This window comes from Parasteatoda tepidariorum, chromosome 9 (genome assembly GCF_043381705.1).
Source record: "Parasteatoda tepidariorum isolate YZ-2023 chromosome 9, CAS_Ptep_4.0, whole genome shotgun sequence".
NCBI classification, from domain to species: Eukaryota; Metazoa; Arthropoda; class Arachnida; order Araneae; family Theridiidae; genus Parasteatoda; species Parasteatoda tepidariorum.
Window position 1 is genome coordinate 55,928,064 of NC_092212.1, and position 17,915 is coordinate 55,945,978.

Below are 17,915 nucleotides of genomic sequence, written 5' to 3' on the forward strand. Positions count from 1 at the left end.
GTTTTTTTTGGGGGGGGGGGATAATTTTTTCGCTACCTCGTTTTCCTACACTTATGATGTGCGTTACAGATGAAACTGCTTCTTCACTGCTTCTTTTCGCTTTTAACAAAAATTTAAGTTAAATTAAAATAGTGGTCCCATATTTTTCCAGTCGGGGAATCCTAAATAATAGGCCTTCTTTCCACGGAACCCCGCATTTATAAGTATATAATAACAATTGTGACAGTATTAAGCAATGCGACTCTTTATTTTGAATATATTTAATCAGAAAAATGGATTTTCTCTCTCTTTATTTTACTAGTAAGATTCTTAACTTACATCCACTAGTTGAATTCGCAGTTCTCAGTGAACTATGAATCCATTGAAAAGAAAACTAAAATTGTTGAAACGTTTGAAAATGGAAATATGTTGAAAACTGTTATTAGGGAAACGTATTCCTTTATTTAACGAAGTTAGTTATATCATATCGATTTAAAAAAAAAATTAGCTGAGAAATACTAATACATTTTTTAGTTCTTTTCATAATTTATTTAGTATCTGACGATACATACTTTTTTAAAAAAAATTACCATTTCTTTTTTATTGGTATTTTACTTTAATTTCATAAAGGTAAATACGTACTAAATAAATGGATTATTGATTTGATCTAAAAATAATTAGAAATTTCAAAACTCATTACTTGATTAGAAAAAAAAAGTTCTTGAAACTTTATTACAGGACGGAAACCTAAAGTTCGGAAGAACACCATTCGGGAAAGGAATTTTAAAACAAAGAAAAGATTTAAGCAACAATATTCTATTGAAGACCTAATTGTGGAATGGATTCAGTTTTAAATCATAGTTAAAAGAAACGTGAATTACAAAAAAAAAAAAAAAAAACACTTTTAAACTGTCTCAATTAAAATTAGAGCAATTTGTGCATTTAAAAAATTAGAGAGAAAATGTTATATGCTTGAAGTGAAAAAATAAATAAAAGCTGTGTAACGTGCACAGTACTTAATGGTGTTTTAGCTAAAATTATTGCGAAGAAAGAATACGAAGTTCGTTAAATCATGGTTGCCTTTATTTTGTTGTAACATAAAGAAAAAAAGGTATCCGAATAATAAATTTTTAGTAAAGTTTTAAAATTTTAATACGCAATAATTTTCATAAAACTGTATTACTTGGAAAATAACACAAAAAGGAAACACCTGAGTTATGCGATTTTTGGTATCTTTAGAAATTTTATAAACCGCTTTTTATTTTAATAAATATGATGTCCAAAATGTGAAATTTTAACTTGTCTTTATGAATTTAACAAAACTTTAGAAATAACATACTAGAGAGAGATTTTATGTTATAACATTGGTAGAGCAGCCGCCCAATTTATTGGTTTAAGACTATCAATGATAGATTCTTCAGCCTTGTAATTCTGAAGTCAAGAGAACACAGGGATTAAGAATTGGAGCAAACTAGCCATTGGGATTTGAACATGGATCACTTTATTAAGAGGTGAGCACTCTGTTCCTTAAGCTAACGTTACTCACTGGAGACACATTTTGTTTTATATCAAGAGTTGAACACCTAACTCAATTCTGATTTTACAATTATCTATATCCAACTCTATAGACATTAATTTTGAACCCAACCCAGAAGAAAAGAGAACTACAGGATCATGCCTTGGGAAAACTGGTTTTTGTGGAGGACTTTTTTCTTGGAACAAACTTGCATTTGTGTAACATTGAGAGGAAAACCATGAAAACCTTCCATGATTAGCCTGACACCAAGGGAATTCTAACCTATAATGCACAACCTTTTTGAATGAAGGGCCACACAGCAGGTTGAGAACGAAGGGCCACACGCATATTTAGACACGTTGACAGCACACATAAGACTTTTTATATAAACGTTAGCTTCCTAAGTGCTAAAATTTTTTCATCAGTAAACTTGGTAATATATTTACAGAAAATTAAATACTCTTAAACGTTAGAATTCATTCAAAAATGAAAAAACTGATACTTTTTAAAATTTTCTTCTTTTTTATATGTTAGAAAAAATTTATATATAAATGTATTAAAAAAAATGTATAAATATATATCAGGGAAAATAAATTTTATTTTTTTTAATCATATCAAGTAATGCATAAGTTCATTTTAAAATAAATTCTAACAAAATAGAAAAAAAAAATAAATAAAACTAATGCTAACAAAATGCTCCAATTAAATATTTTAAAGAAAATTTATGGGGTTTAAACAAAAATCATCAGGAGTTTCAGGACAAAATTTACTACAGCCCTCTTCTTCAAAACACAAAAAATCTTATTTTCATATTTTGTAAAAACCTTTAATCAAAATTGTATTTATTAGAGATACATAAGGGATTTCTCTTCCATATTTCTTTTAAATATTTGATTATTCATACTAGTTATTCATATTCATACTAGTTATTTAATTAGCAAATATGGAAGACACGTAATAAATAAACACATTTAGACCAAAAATTATCAATTAAAAAATATAACCAGTCAACCCAATTATGAGTGCCTCACTTGGAAAGAGAGGATGTCCTCTCCACCCTGAATAGAAATTCTAACTGGTAAGCACTGATTATATAAAATAAATGACAGGTGAAATAAATGATAGGTGAATAAAAACAGATTAATGTACACATTTTATATTTCTGACTTTAAAAACTGTTTATGAACAAAGAAAACTAATTATTTGCCATATCATGCATTTAGTTTTGGCATTAAAATACAAACAAAATTGCCAAACAAAAGTATTGTTTCAGGAATCCATATTTTATATCTGCTTTCCAGTAAGCAGTTTTTGAGTGGCACCCACTCAAAAAAAATTTCATGATGAACTTACATTTTGACTAGTTAACACAGTTTAGCGTTGGTCAACAGAAGTTTAAAAAATTTATTACTTAATAATTGCAAAAGACACCTTTCCACGAGAATAGCCAATATATTAACAACTTGCTTGTTCTTTCTTTTTTAAATATATTTTTCTAAATTTTTTTTTTACATCAAACAAAAGAAAAATAAAAGCTACATCATATTTTTTTGCACCCCATTTGCTGAATAATAAACTACCATTTTTTTCTCGAAGCTTTTCATATCTCTACTTATTTCACCTCATCATAATAAATTTTTAGTCCTAGCACTATAATTTAAAAAAAAAAAAACAAAAAAACAATCTCAATTTGAGAATTTTATTTTGATTCTCTAAGCATTTCTAAAGATTAGGGGAAAAAACTCAAGCAGATTCAGACCAAACATTAGAATATGTTCTATCATTCCAATTTTTTCATTATTTTGCAATAATTACGAAAAATAATTTTTGCTTTAACAAGTAATAATTTTTTTAAACTATTATTGGCCAAAAACATAAATTTTTTTTAAAAAAAAGATTTTTTTTTTACCAATTCATAAAACAAATTGAAAAAAGATTTATTGTAGAATAGAATTTAGCCCACTGTTTTTTCTCACCCATGTGTAAGACTAAATAGAGTTGATGCTAAATTTTATGCACAACAATATACACGTGAAATGCAGAATTCCCTATAACCCAGAAAAATGCATGTTACTCTTACTTGAGGAAAAAATAATTTTGTGGTTTCTTTCTCAATACAAAGACCTAAACATTATTTATGTGTTTTTCTTCTTCCTCTCATTGTCAGCAGAAATTACAAATCACAAATTTGACCACTCCATATGCATGTATGCATAATATACATGAACACGTGAATATCGTTCATTTAATTTTTTAGTATAACCCATAATATATATATATATATATATTCATGAGATATTTGCATTGAAAAGTTTCTGAACGACATAGATTTTAGAGATACAAAGAAAGCCAAGTAAAAAGTAATACAAAGTAAATTAATAACTAGTTTTATGCCTTCAAAAAACTCTTGAAATTAAAGAAATAGAAACTGATTTATATATGGAATAATTTTTAATAAAAATTAAACACTTTAAAAAAAATATCAGCATTTTGTCAAAATTAGGTAAGGACAAAAAGGTTGAAACTAGTTACAAGAGTCAATAAATTGCTTTTTTTGTGTGATTTTGTGCTTGCAGAAAGATTTTATATTTATTTTGTCTAAGTCTGTCCATATACTTGGATGAGATTCTTTTCCAAAATGTTATCTCTCTAATTTAGTTACTCTTGAAATTTAAAAGGGATTCTTTTTACTGACAAAGAAAATTTAAATTTAGTGTTTTAACCTTTACTACAATAAAAAAGAAAGAAAGAAAACAAGAAAAGGAAAAAACAAAACAAATTTTTTGGGATAAAATGCTTATTTAATATGCAAACAGCTTGAAAATGATAACTGATTTTAAAATCTACTGCTTAAAGATTTATAAAGAATTTAATTTAACAGTTTAATAAATCTGATACCCATGAACATAGTATGTTTGGGGCATATTCTATCAGTTCAGACCCTTGTGGGGCTTTGCACTTTTATGAGCCACTATGTGAAAAAAAAATACAAATAAAACATTGCAGTCTTACTAGAGATGTCGCACAAAGAGAGAATAAAATAAAATGTCAGTGTTTTAATCCTGGAAATAACTAAATGAAATAGATTGAATAATTCAGTCAACTTTTTAAATTTAAATATAGTGTAAGTGCAAGCACTGGATTGTAAAGCATGCACAATTCCAATAAGTTTATGATCTGAGAGAAGAGGAAATAATAGGCTATCATTTGATCTAATAAGTGTTTCATCACATTTCAATAAGCTTTAAACTGTTTGCTGTGTTAATTTTTCAATTTAGTCTAGCAAATATCTTAGGAATAACTGTATTGTACTACTATGAAATGCTAATAATGGAACATTAGCTAAAAGGGTTAATGGCATGAAGATTAAAAATATGAAATCATCAAAATGTCCACAAAGGCAATTTTTTCTTTCTTTTTAGGTAACAATATTCATAGGACAAATCCTTAAAAGCAAGGCCCCAGGACAGATTTTATAATATGAATCCTTCAAACACAAAAAGTATAGTCCTCAACCCAAATTTTGTCTTAAGCCTCTTTCAAACACAGTAGTTTACACTTAGGCAATTTAAACATCAGTTTGCATTAATTTACTAAATTATTTTAACTTTTAATATTTCTATGCATAATTGCTTATACTTCTATTGTAATAAACTGTTGATATAAAGTAAATATGAAAAGTTCCTTCAGTGAAATTTTGGAATATTGAAAAGATAATTTTATACAAAAAGAGGTAACTTTAATTTATATAAAACACATCACAATTTAAAATATAACACTTTTAATTAATTTCAATCTAGCCAGTAAGCTATTATATAATTACAATTTACTAGTAAAAAATACATATGCAATTTAAAAACTAAGGTCTCATTATACAAGTTGTTTATTCTAAATTTTACAACAAAAGAATTATGTATTAGAAATTAAAATGCATGGAACAAACAAATAATAGAAGATATGAATAACTTAAAAGTTTAATAAAAGTCTTATTAATTTCAACATAAGAGAGAAAAAAAGTATTTAATGCTAAATGTATTTTTATATTATTAGATAAGTTTTTTAAAAGTTTATGATCTTATTAAGCAAAGAAAGATTTGAAAGAAGAAAAAAAATTATATCCACTATGTAAATTCTAATGCATAAATGCAAAACAATTAAATTATAATTTACCTGGAATTTTCAAATTAACAACTCAACAAGCACTCCAATAAATTTACACAAAGTCTACCCACAAAATTCTTAAAATGTCCCTTCTTTTTGCCACTGGATACTCTGAAAGCAATAAAAAATTGCATCATGAACAAACTATGCGGATCAACACATAATTCATTTTAAAATCATTAAGACTTATAAACTTGCGTAATAACTAAACATTCAGTACGCGCCGTATTTGACAAAATGACAACACTTTTGACATAAAGCGTGCCAATTCTAAAAAAAGGTCACAATAGATTGCCAAAGGACAACATAAAAACAAACGAAGATCACAATAATAAAAGAAAGATTCGGAAAGAATACAAACCTTGTAGGAAAAACAAAACTTTTTGGATGGCTGGAAATTAAGTTATTCTTTGAGAGAAGTTAAAAAGTGTTGGACGAACTCAAGAGAGTATTAAATACTGACTAAAGAAAGAATAAATGAAAATGACAAGTTCAACTTTTAATAAAACAAGAAGTAGAAAGAATAATTTTAGTTGTTGCCATATTTATGACTTTTATTTTTTATGCAATGAAGCAGATGCGAATTTCGATCTTAAACTGAGTTTTTGCTATTACAATAAAAACAAATTGCTATTATAACTATTTATAATTAAAACTAATTCAAAAATTTTAAGAATTTTGAAATGAAAAATAATATCGATAAATTTGATTATCGAAATAATTCATCGATAAATTTGATTATAAATATTTCGATACCGATACTATTTCTAGCATGTTTATCTTCTAAACCGGTCGATTTAAAAATATATTTTGAATGAAATTTTACTTTTTCAAATGAATGATACAAATTTAACGCTCACAAATTTCTAAAGCCATTCAATTTAAACCTCTGCAGCAAAATATTTTTATTGATTATTTGTTTCGACGAAAAATAACTGCAATTTACTACTTTTGTTTCTTGCCTTCAAGATTGTTTTGGCTTTCGTCTTGATTATGTTGATTATATTAATCATTAATAAAAACTGAACTTTTCTATAAGTTTATTTTTTAATAGTGACCTTTTTTTCAATAGTTTCGTAAAACAGCTATTGATACTATTTTGAGATATTGCTGTAATATCTTGCAAATTATCTTTTGAGTAGAAATGATATCTATGAAGATTCCGATCTTTTTTAAGTATCATAGATAAACTTATCATTTAAGTACCTTTCTGAATGAATGATGCAACTATTCCGTGTAGACATTCGTAATCTAATTATTTTATTCAAAGATATGATAACTTTCTTCAAAGTAACTTACCATTTGGTAAAAGTTAGAAAGAAGAGTAAGTGCGTTTTATTATTCTAGGTACTTCAAAATTTGTATTCTAGGTACTTCAAAATTTGTGACTCGTTTTTCACATTAAAACTCCACAGTTTATTTTTTCGTAGTTTTTATTAAATTTAAAATTGTAGATTAAATAAAAAATTTGCATTAATTAATATAATTTTATTTTGATAAATAATTTATTATAAATTATAATATTATTAGGCCGTATGTAACAGTTCCTTTGAATCTTTCAATGATAAAAATTGAACTAGAATACTTTTAAATACTGCACTTAAGAGATAAGTCAAATTAAATACTTAACTTAACCAGTCACTTTTAGAGTATGGACAGGTTATTTTGCTGCCTATTCCTGCCTTAAATATTTATATTTTTATACACTTGATATATATCGGTTGGCCATATACAAGACAATTCAACTATTTCTTAAAATTTTCTATTTTATTTAATTTTTTGTGAACATCAATTTTGTTCTGGGAGATATTTCGTATCGTGATCTGTCACACCAACTACAATCGCCAAGCTGCCTAATGGATTTCAAACTTACAAATTGAAAAAACAAAACAAAAAAAGCATGTAGATGTTTGCCGGGTGGTTATGAGTTATACCTTTCTAGTTGGTCCGTTTCTGTGATTTTTTTTTTTTAGTTTCTTGTGCACCATTGTCCAGAAGTTGCCAAGACTTGGCGATTATTCTGCCTCAGATCACGATAGAAAAATCTCCTCTTGTTCAGTGCCTAAAGAAACGAATAAGATAAAAAATTTCTTTAAAAAAAGTTGGAGGAGGTCAACATTTTTTTGGTGACTTTTCGCTTGTACCAAACTAATCAAAATTCTTTAATTAACTTAATAAAATGAATTATTAAAATATTACTTTATTAAAATTATATTTTTCTAATAGTAATTATATTGTATGAGTTGCTATCAAATAAATGTTTAAATATTTTTGTATGGTCGCTTAAAAATCAACAACCTACAACTTTTGTGAAATGAATAGGTTGTCTCATTGTCTCTTCAAGCTTTAATATTTATATTTCTTTAAGCTTGAAATAGAAGCTTTTTTTTAAATTAAAAATAAATAAGTTTATCATTATGAAAGTAATTATATCTTATCTGATATTAGTCAACTTATCAAAACTCTTATGATTTGCTAAATTTTAATTTAAAAATAGTTTTATGTTTTTTTTTTCTTTTCTAATAACAACCACAGTAGAAGAACTATTGGGCATGACAATAAGTGCCGCAGATTTATTTTAGTTTTGGAGAAAATTAAAATCCAAATTTAATTTTTTTTGCAGACACAATTACTTGATGACTTCTTTTAGTTGACCTAAAAGAACTAAAAGAAGTCATTCTTTTCTGTATTGCTCTTGTATTTTCATCTGTTAAAATCATTTGCATTAAGGCTTTATAGCTGTTTTTTAAAGAAAATTTGTAAGTGTTGGCTGTATCATCTTTGGCAAAACCTTCGAGTTGACATGATCTGAAATGTTTTGTGGTTCCTTTACATTCTATTTCAGTTTTCAGAACTATGTTGTATCTGAAATTTTGGTTATTTCAGGTTGAATTTCAAGTTCATAAAAAGCATTTCATATTTCATTCTGTGAATATTCAATGAATGAAACTTATTGAATTGAACTATGAATTATATCGTGAAGCCATGATTTTATTGAATGAAGTTATGTATTCATTTTTTCCTTCAGCAAGATTATTAATATACATAGTTGCATTTTTTTTAACGAAAACTTTTTTTTATTACACTGCGTGTTAATTTTTTTTTTAATAACTACATTTAATACTTTATTTTTAGATTTATCTGATGATTTGCATTTATGGGGTTACAAGGATTACCACCAAAGCAAGGTCTATATGATCCCCAGTTTGAAAAAGAAGCTTGTGGTGTTGGTTTTGTTGTAAATATCAATGGGATAGCTTCACACAAAGTAATTTCCTTAATTAATGGTTATTCTTTTCAAATTAAGTATGGGTTACAATTTAAAAAAAACAAATTCTTTCATATTAAGTTTTTATATTGAAAAATTTTTGATGTAATTTATTTTTTAAAACTCAGGTTGATAAGGTTCTATTATTTTAAGTTTCCAATTTTGTTGTGCAATGATGCAATAGTTTAATGTAACTGTTATAATTGTCTAATGTAGGAGTTCTTAGACTTTTCATCCTTTGATCTCGCTATATGTCAAATTTAAGTTATGTCAGTTTTACAACTATTTTAGTTTTAATTATAAATGTTTAACTATTTCTTGTCTAAATTTTTCTTTTGAAATATAAATGAATATGTCATAAATAAAAATATGTTATTTTTCTAGAAGTTTGATAAAGTTTAATTTTAGAAATACATGATCTAATTTTAAACAAACATTAATTGAAACAAAATGTAAAGTTTAATTTTAGAAATACATGATCTAATTTTAAACAAACATTAATTGAAACAAAATGTTATTATAAAATTAAAATTCATTACAAAAATGTATATGCATGTCAAAGAGCATATTAAATAGCTTAATATAGCTTCATAATGACATGAGTATTTAATAGCTTAATAACTTATTAAATGCTCAAGGCAAAATTTTAACATCAAAAAAGGAGAGGCAAAATGATGATCAAAGAAAAATTGTTAATATACTAATTATTTTTCAAGGAAAAAAAATAAACAAACTCTTGTACAAGAATGTTTGAATTATAACATAATAAATAGTTTTGAATTAATCCTTTCTTGATGTGAACGAGTTTGTGTGAAGAAAATCTTATCCTTCCTTAATTTTTGTTAACTTTAATTCTGCTAGATTTTTGTTATTTCAGCTAATTCAAGATGCTGAAACCATATCTAAGCGCCTGGAGCACAGAGGGGCTCGAGCTGGGGATAACAACACTGGTGATGGTGCTGGCATTATGACATCCATTCCACACGAGTTTTATCGACTTTCATTAAGGTTCTAATTTTTTTTATAGAACAAAAAATAATCAAAAAATTTGTTTTAGTAGTTTATACGCTGCTTTCCAAAATATTGAAGTTTATCATTATATTATAATAGTAGCATTAACTGCCTTATTGTAGAAGTCTAATTTTGCATGTGAAAACTTTTACCATATTTGGAAACTGTATCACATCCAAACATTTTAGACTTTGTAATTTATAACAATGCTGTTTTTTTTTAATCAACAATAATTATAAGTCAAATTTTAATGAATAGTTCCTTTCTTAACTTATGAGTTTAATCAATACATTTTAAGTTAATATGCACGTTTTTATTGTTGTGTAAATTCTGCATAATCTTCTATAATCTGCGCAACATCAATTCGAAATGTTGTATTTATTTTAATAAAAAAGAGATATATTCTAAATGATTTTAGATTTTTATACATGATAAAAATTAACTTTTAAATTTCTTTTAATTCAAATAGCTTTTAAAAATTTTGTATGGTTTTAGATTGCACCATTTTCTAAAGCTTCATTTAAATTCTAACAGCTTTAAAAGGGTGACATCTGTTGTATTTGATTACTGTATCTTGCAAGAACAGTTAAAATGTCTTAACCAAGTCTTTAAACGACATTTAAGGGGCATTTAAATGAAAATTGACTATCATTGAATGCGTTAAATGTGTGTGCTTTAAAATATGTTAATAGTTTTTGAATGATAAAATTTTCTTTGACTTATATAATAAAAATTTTTTATTCATCTAATGGCCAGTCTTAGAAAAAAGTGAAAAACTTTCTGCAAACACAAAATTTAAATTATAATGCTTTACAAGCAATTTATTGTGTCTTGTAACTAGCCGCTACCTAATTTTGATGAAATTTGTTTAAAAAATAACCGATTTTTTTTAAAAAAAGTGTTTTCATTTTCATAAAACTCTATATTGATTGCTATGTATACTAGCAGATTTTTCTTTCAATTTAAGTTTTTTGAAGACATGAAACTAGTTATTGACTTAACAAATTTTTTGTTATTGTATCAAATTTTTTTAAAATTGACTGCAGTGTAGAATGTAAAAATTTTGATCATTTATTTATGTATATATTGTATATTTTTTATTATACACTGTACATGTCTATAATGTATAATCACAATACATATGCATTGTATATTTTTTTAGCCTACTTTACAATTCAGTATATTCTAATAATAAAAGAGGGACAGTTTAAAAAAGTCATAGATAAGTCAATTTTCTAGTATTTTTGTGCAATAAAAAATTATTACTTGACAGATTTTGGATGGATTGATTGTACTTGTAGGGAATTTACATGAATAGCTTGTTTCTTATAAGTAGAATGAACAACATTAATTTTATCTCTAAAAAAAGTATGTAATATTCTTTTTGTGGGAAGTTTTTCTGGTTATGTGAGCAAAAGTTAGCTTATTAATCTTTTCTACATATTCAGTGAGATAAACTGTAATAGCTGTCCAAATAGGTGCTAATGATTAAATAATGTATTTTAAAATTGTAGCTTTTATGTTTTATTTTTGTTGTTGATTATTAACTAATTTTAATAATAACATATTAATAACATTAAATTAAAAAAAAAGTTTGCTGCCATTATTCATGAGTTTTTCAGTTTATAATTTAAAAGTTATTCATGATATTAAATATATTTCAAATATAGACTGATTCTTAATAAATTTTTATTTCAGGAAAGAGTTGCGTGTTGATTTACCACCAAAAGGAAAATATGCAACTGGTATTATTTTTATGGAATCATCTGAAGAGACTAGCGTAAAATATCATTTTGAAAAAATTGTTGAAGAAGTTGGCTTACAAGTACTTTAATATATTTTTAATGTCATTTTTATAAAATATTTTTCTTAAGTAAATTAGTAACTATCCTTTAATAACCTAGATGTAATGATTCTAAGTTTCATTGGTTTTTTAAAATCAAGTTTATTATTAGATTTTAATAGACTACTATCAATATTTGTTAATTTGTGTGTGTAAAAGTATTTTTTGTGCTATAAAAAGTAAATATTTTTCATCAAATTATTCTATTTTAATTCTATACTATTTATTAATTATTTTATTTGTAAATTATTCTATTAAAATAATCTTTAAATATTAAAAGCATAAATTTTTTTTTTTAAATTAAAAACTTTCCAAAAATTTTCCAAAATCATGTAAGTTATAATTATTCTATATTTAGTGTGTTTGCATTTATAATAAAATGTTTTATTAAAAAGTTTGGTGCAACTTCATATATTTTAAGTTTAATAACTTTACTAGATAATGAACATACTCTTAAGTTGGAATAAAAATGAGAATCCATTGTGCCAAACGATAAAAATAATATTGAGCTTTCAGTTTCTTAAATTGCATTGCTAACTAGTTTGACATTTCAGTGTAAAAAAAAAAAGAAGGATAAATTTTTCTAACTTTTAGAGAGACTTTTCTTATAGTTTTTAAATATGTTGGAATCTCATGCAGTTATTCAAAGAATTTTATAACCCTTCGGCATTTATTTTAGTGTAATAAAATTTAAACTATAATAAAATTCTATATTTTTTTTACTGAGACTTTTCTTGTATTTTAAAATGTTTGTGAATTTTATCCAGTTGCTATTCAAATAATTTTCAAGCCCATATGGTACTGCTAAACGGACATATATTCTTAACAATATAATCCTTATATAATTTTATTTATGCCTTATGATGTTAATTTGAACAAAAAGTAAGCTAAAATTTGCCTATTTCTCTTGGTTTATGCAAACTAATAAGAGACGAAAATCTATATTAAAACTACCAAATATTCATAATGAGTAGGTGATTGTTTATTTAACCCCTTAACGATTGGTTAATTTTCAAGAAAATGTTCATAAAATTGCCTATTTTTTTTATGCACGTATATTATACATGTATTTGATTAGTGCTGACATCCAGTTTAAAATAAACTAACTATCTACAATTACCTTGATAAATATCCTGGTACTGCCATCTGGTGTGTAAAATGAGAAATAAAATGTTTTCCGGGCAAAAGAAATGAATTAGTTTTATTCTTATTGGAGCGTTACTACCGAACAGTCCAGCCCGGGAATATCACGGGAGCAAGACATGGAGGGCGAAACCTCACCCCGTCATTTTCATGGGAGCGAGAAGGAAGGGGTTAATTATAAGTATTTGTGAGTTTTAATGCTTGTTTTTACTCTTATTATCATCATCTCTAAGTTTCTTATATGACAAGCATCAATTCTTAATAAGACAAACTAATTAAAAATTTTTACTTCATTTAATACAAATTTCATTTTAGGTTTTATGCTGGAGAAATATTGAAGTTGATAATAGCTCTCTTGGTGCAGTTGCCAAATCATCTGAACCAATGATGCAGCAAATTTTTATAACTGCAGAGAATTTAAATAATAAAACCTTCAAAGAAAAGGTTCTATTTTATTTAAGCTTTTCCTTTATTTTCACTTTTATTTGAACTATGTATAATGAAATGTGCAAATTTTTTGAATTATGTACTCAATTTTTTTTAGCTGCCATGTTTAATCATTCCTTATTTTATACCTCAAAATTTTAAGAACTTGCTAATAAAATAAACAAAATAATGTTTATTATACTTCAAATTATTTTATTTTGTAGGATAAGAAAAATCAATTGAACAATGAAATAAATTGTATAAAGAAGTTAAAAATTGGAATATGACATGGGTATATTTTCAATGTTTGTACCAGGCAAAAATTTCTCTTTGGTACCAGGTACCCAAACCAAGTTTTTAATCCTCAAACCCAGCCAGTTTTACTGGATCTGGTGCTGGAGCAATTTATTGTGTCTTGTAACNAACCATATTCAGATTTATAGTAACCTTAAAACTATTCATAAAAATAATTGTTTTGTAAATCCATGTACTTCACCAATTTCTAAATGATGCTAATTTCTAAATAAATATTCATGTAGCCGCAACCATATTCAGATTTATAGTAACCTTAAAACTATTCATAAAAATAATTGTTTTGTAAATCCATGTACTTCACCAATTTCTAAATGATGCTAATTTCTAAATAAAGCTGAAATGGTTTAGAGACAACAAATTTTACTCTTGTGCAAAATTTTAATTCAAGGAAGCCTCGGTAAAGTGAACACCATTTTACATCACTCAGCAGAAAACACGTTTGGAACCATGTTATTATATTTTCATTATAAGTTAATTTTTTTTATTGAAAGGAAACATGTATGAATAAAATTGGCCTTCAGCAACTTTAAACTAAATTTTTGTTAGAAAACTTGTTTTTTATTTGTTAACTCAATGAATTCAAAGTAAGTAACAAAATGAATTCCAACCAGTCTGGTTAAAGTTGTCTTACCCTCTGGTTAACCATGGGAGGTTTTTGTGGTTTTATTCTTTATGTAACACAAATACGGGGTAGTTTCACAGATAAAGTTTTTCATGAAAGCCAATTTGCCTTTCTTTGTTGCTTTATCTAGGTGATACTTTATCTTTTGGGGATTCAAAAATGCTAGGATATGGAGATGGAATTGTAACATTAATGCCAGCAAAACAGCTATTTGAAATTTTTATTCAACATTGATTATATGATAAAATTTCTGACTGAGTATCAGAAAGATTTATCAATTACTAAGGTAGATCTTATTGTGCATAAATTATATTTATAGTTATTGGATGATTAAAAATTAAACTCTGATATTTAAAATATTTTTCATTTAATAAATCATCATTTTATTAATTTTTTTTTAAATATTGTACATTAATGAATGCTATTAAAAATTTAAGTAAATCAAATGGAAAATTAATTATTTATAAAGTCCACTATTAACAAATAATTCTTCTACGTATTAGAGTTTTATGTTTAATCTTTCTACATCCAAACAGTAATCCCAATTTTTGTTCAGAAATATTTTTCAGAATTTTGTTAAAAAAAATAATCTAAAAATGAAAGTATGTTTTTATTTATATAGCTGTACAAAAATTTCCTTTGAACTATATCTTGTAAAATATTTGTTGATTGAAAATATATGATTTTTAAATTTTGCATAAATGCTATAATATCTGGTCAGGTAATAAATTTTTTTTCTTCATGTAATTGGTTTTATAAAATATTCAATTTTAACCAAGTACACAGACCTGGTAAAACATATTTAGTTAAATAACTAATTGAGAGCTTTTGTGTACAATCTGTAATAGGTATGGTAAAATCTATTAAAATACTTCACTTTACTGTGTTGGTTTACCAAAGTTTAGCAAACTGTAATTAGTTAAGGTTGCACGTAATAATGAATATAAATGATGTTGTATTATAATTACAATTGTAGTTATATGGAAATGATTTCAAGTAATAATGACAAACAATAAATAATTATGATTATGTGTATATAGATCTTTTGTAATCTCGATTAAAGTAATCAAAATCAATGATTAAAATTAGCTTTTAAAAATTCAAATATATCTTATGGAATTTCAAAAGCAATTTTTCAAATTTTTTTAAAATTCTATTTACATTTCTATCTAATTTATAATTAGCTATTCAAAAGTGAAATTTATTATATTTTGTTTCAACTTTAATTTTTTTCCGAAGGTGTACCTCTTACAAAAATCTTCTACTCATCGATTGCAAAAGTATTTCACTTGTTTTTACATTTGCAGTTTATCCACAGAAACTGTTGTTTACAAAGTAAGCTATATTCCATCCAATCCTATAAAATAAAGTTTTTATTCTCTTTTTTAAATGTTAGCTTCTTATTTTTTGCTAAATCTGTATTAACTGCAAATTTTATTGATTTTTATTTGCTTACAGGGACAGCTTACTTCATCACAATTGTGGTCCTATTTTAAAGATCTACAAGATACTAGTTACACTACTTACTTAGCCATTGTACATGCTCGGTTTTCAACCAACACTTTTCCTACTTGGGATAGAGCTCATCCATTAAGGTTTTTATATTTATTTTATTTTTTTATGATTAGTACCAATACATGCAATAATTTATTATGCTTTGACCATAAGTTACATTATTTTTTTAATTTGTTCAAGTTATTTTAAAGGATTCATTCTATATCGTGATTATATGATTAAGGATTAATATTTATTAAGGGGCCAGGATAGCCTGGTTGGTAGGCTCTGGGCCCATGTTCAAGAGGTTGTGGGTTCAATCCCCGCCGGCCGAAGACTCCCCGAGTAGTAAATGGTTGCAGATGCACGTTAAATCTGTTGAGTCGCAAAGTCCTCCACATTCCCATAGCAAACTATATCTCTGGGGATACTGATCCAGGAGTTTCCTTGTCTTCTGGATTGATTGAAAATTACAAGGCTACAAGGAGTTGAACATTAGTAGTCGTAAACCCAAAATTGGGTCGGCTATTAAACAACAGTTATAAAATAAAATAAAATAATAATTTGTTAATGATTTATGATTAATAATGTGTTAATGAGTTATAATTAATTTAAATGAGTTTAGGACACATTTTTGAACATTTTAAACAGTGTCAATAGTTATTTAAAGTTAATGCCTTTTTCAAACTGAAGATATTTTTGAAGAAATCTTGAGGTGATTTTTGAATTATTTAAGCTGTTATCATTTTTGAAAGTTGTATATTGCATCAACTTGGCAAAGTTTAAAGTGAAGCTTTCCCTTATCAACCAGTTGTTGGTCATGGGAGTCCTGTGGTTTAGAGCTCCACAATTTCTTGACCAATAGCATGATGGTGGCATTGTGTTTTGCACTGGTCTCTTTGTTGTAAGTAGACAGGCTTCACACCATCACCAGGAATAAACCTTGCTCCTTTACAATAATAACTCAGTGTCTAAACTATTGCGTTATCAGAAAAAAAGGCTTGTTTTATATAAAATAAAAATTTGAATGTAATTTTTTTCCCAGTCCTAATCACGCCTTTGCTTTTTAAAAGAAAATGTACGAATAGAAAATTGATTTTAATCTTCAATTAATCTCATTTCTTATTAAAAATTTTTCTGTTATGTGTTACATAATATACTTAAACAAATCTAGTAAAAAGTTGAGTTTGATTTAAAATGTCTGTGACTCAAAATGTGACTATTATTTTTGAAAATGCATAAAGAAATGTTTTAAACAATTATTTTTTTTTTGCAAGAATGAAAATAAAAATAAAAATTTTATAGTGGTGATAGAATATATTAGTGGTGATAGAAGAACTTGGACAGAATTTTATTCAAAGAGATGACGTGCTTTTATTATTTGATACTTATATGCCTGCTTTTGTACAAAAAAAAGAAAAAAACATTGAATGATTATTAATTAACACAAAACAGGATTTTAGAAGTTAAACTTATCAAAAAAAAAAGATTAATTAAACTCAAATTTATTAAATCATCACCAAATGATGCAATTGATAGTTAAATACTCATCATAGTACATAGATATGATAGTCAAGTTTTACTTCAACCTAGCAATTTTTATGATTATTTGGTACTTTAGTATGTAACTTAAATTTTTTAATTTCGTTCACCATATGATATTATTTTTGCTTATAGAAGTACTTTTTAAAATCACAACTATAAGCAAAATAACATATGGTTCTAGATTTACAGAATTCTATTTCAGTGATGTCGAACCCTGCATGGCACCCACATTGATTATACTTCTGCTGATTGATTTTACTTTAAAATAAAAACCAGCATTAAAATCTCCATGAAATTCGCTTTTGATTAAATAGAGCTGCCAGCAAACAAGCGTCACAGATGTTATCTTTTAAATAATTTGAAGGAAAAAGCATTGCAGTTTTTAATTGCAATGATGAATGATGTTATTATTAAACGAAAAATTTGTTTTCACAGTCCCTTGGAAACAGATTAAAAATTAGGATTGGATTGGGGTTAAAACTGTCACTGATAAGGATTGGGGTTAAAACTGTCACTGATAAGGATTGGGTTTAAAACTACCACTCACATCAGCTGTCAGAATGTCGGGATTATAGCTTAAAAGGTTCCATAG

The 17,915-nt window shown here is 26.0% G+C and overlaps 2 protein-coding genes across 7 annotated transcripts in view; one reads left to right on the plus strand and one right to left on the minus strand.

The window, feature by feature from the left end:
- The window catches only part of LOC107444753 (monocarboxylate transporter 12), a 34,302-nt gene extending 28,123 nt beyond the window's left edge, over positions 1 to 6,179 (minus strand). The window contains exons 1-2 of the mRNA XM_016058976.3: positions 6,018 to 6,179; positions 5,666 to 5,767 (exon numbers count right to left, since the gene is read on the minus strand). The gene's annotated coding sequence lies outside the window, so the exon portion shown is untranslated. The remainder of the gene's footprint in view (positions 1 to 5,665; positions 5,768 to 6,017) is intronic.
- Positions 6,180 to 6,419: 240 nt separating this feature from the next.
- LOC107444591 (uncharacterized) overlaps positions 6,420 to 17,915 on the plus strand; it is a 73,052-nt gene continuing 61,556 nt past the window's right edge. For 4 of the 6 annotated variants that reach the window (XR_006224950.2, XM_043040411.2, XM_071185460.1 and 1 more), the window contains exons 1-7: positions 6,420 to 6,980; positions 8,792 to 8,924; positions 9,802 to 9,932; positions 11,634 to 11,760; positions 13,237 to 13,365; positions 15,524 to 15,619; positions 15,743 to 15,879. Coding sequence is in view for 5 of the 6 variants with exons in the window: in XM_043040411.2 (XP_042896345.1) it covers positions 8,814 to 8,924; positions 9,802 to 9,932; positions 11,634 to 11,760; positions 13,237 to 13,365; positions 15,524 to 15,619; positions 15,743 to 15,879 (731 nt within the window). In the remaining variant the exon portion in view is untranslated. Of the gene's footprint in view, positions 7,027 to 8,791; positions 8,925 to 9,801; positions 9,933 to 11,633; positions 11,761 to 13,236; positions 13,366 to 15,523; positions 15,620 to 15,742; positions 15,880 to 17,915 lie in introns of all 6 variants that reach the window. The other 2 variants (XM_071185459.1, XM_071185458.1) reach the window with 2 other exon arrangements.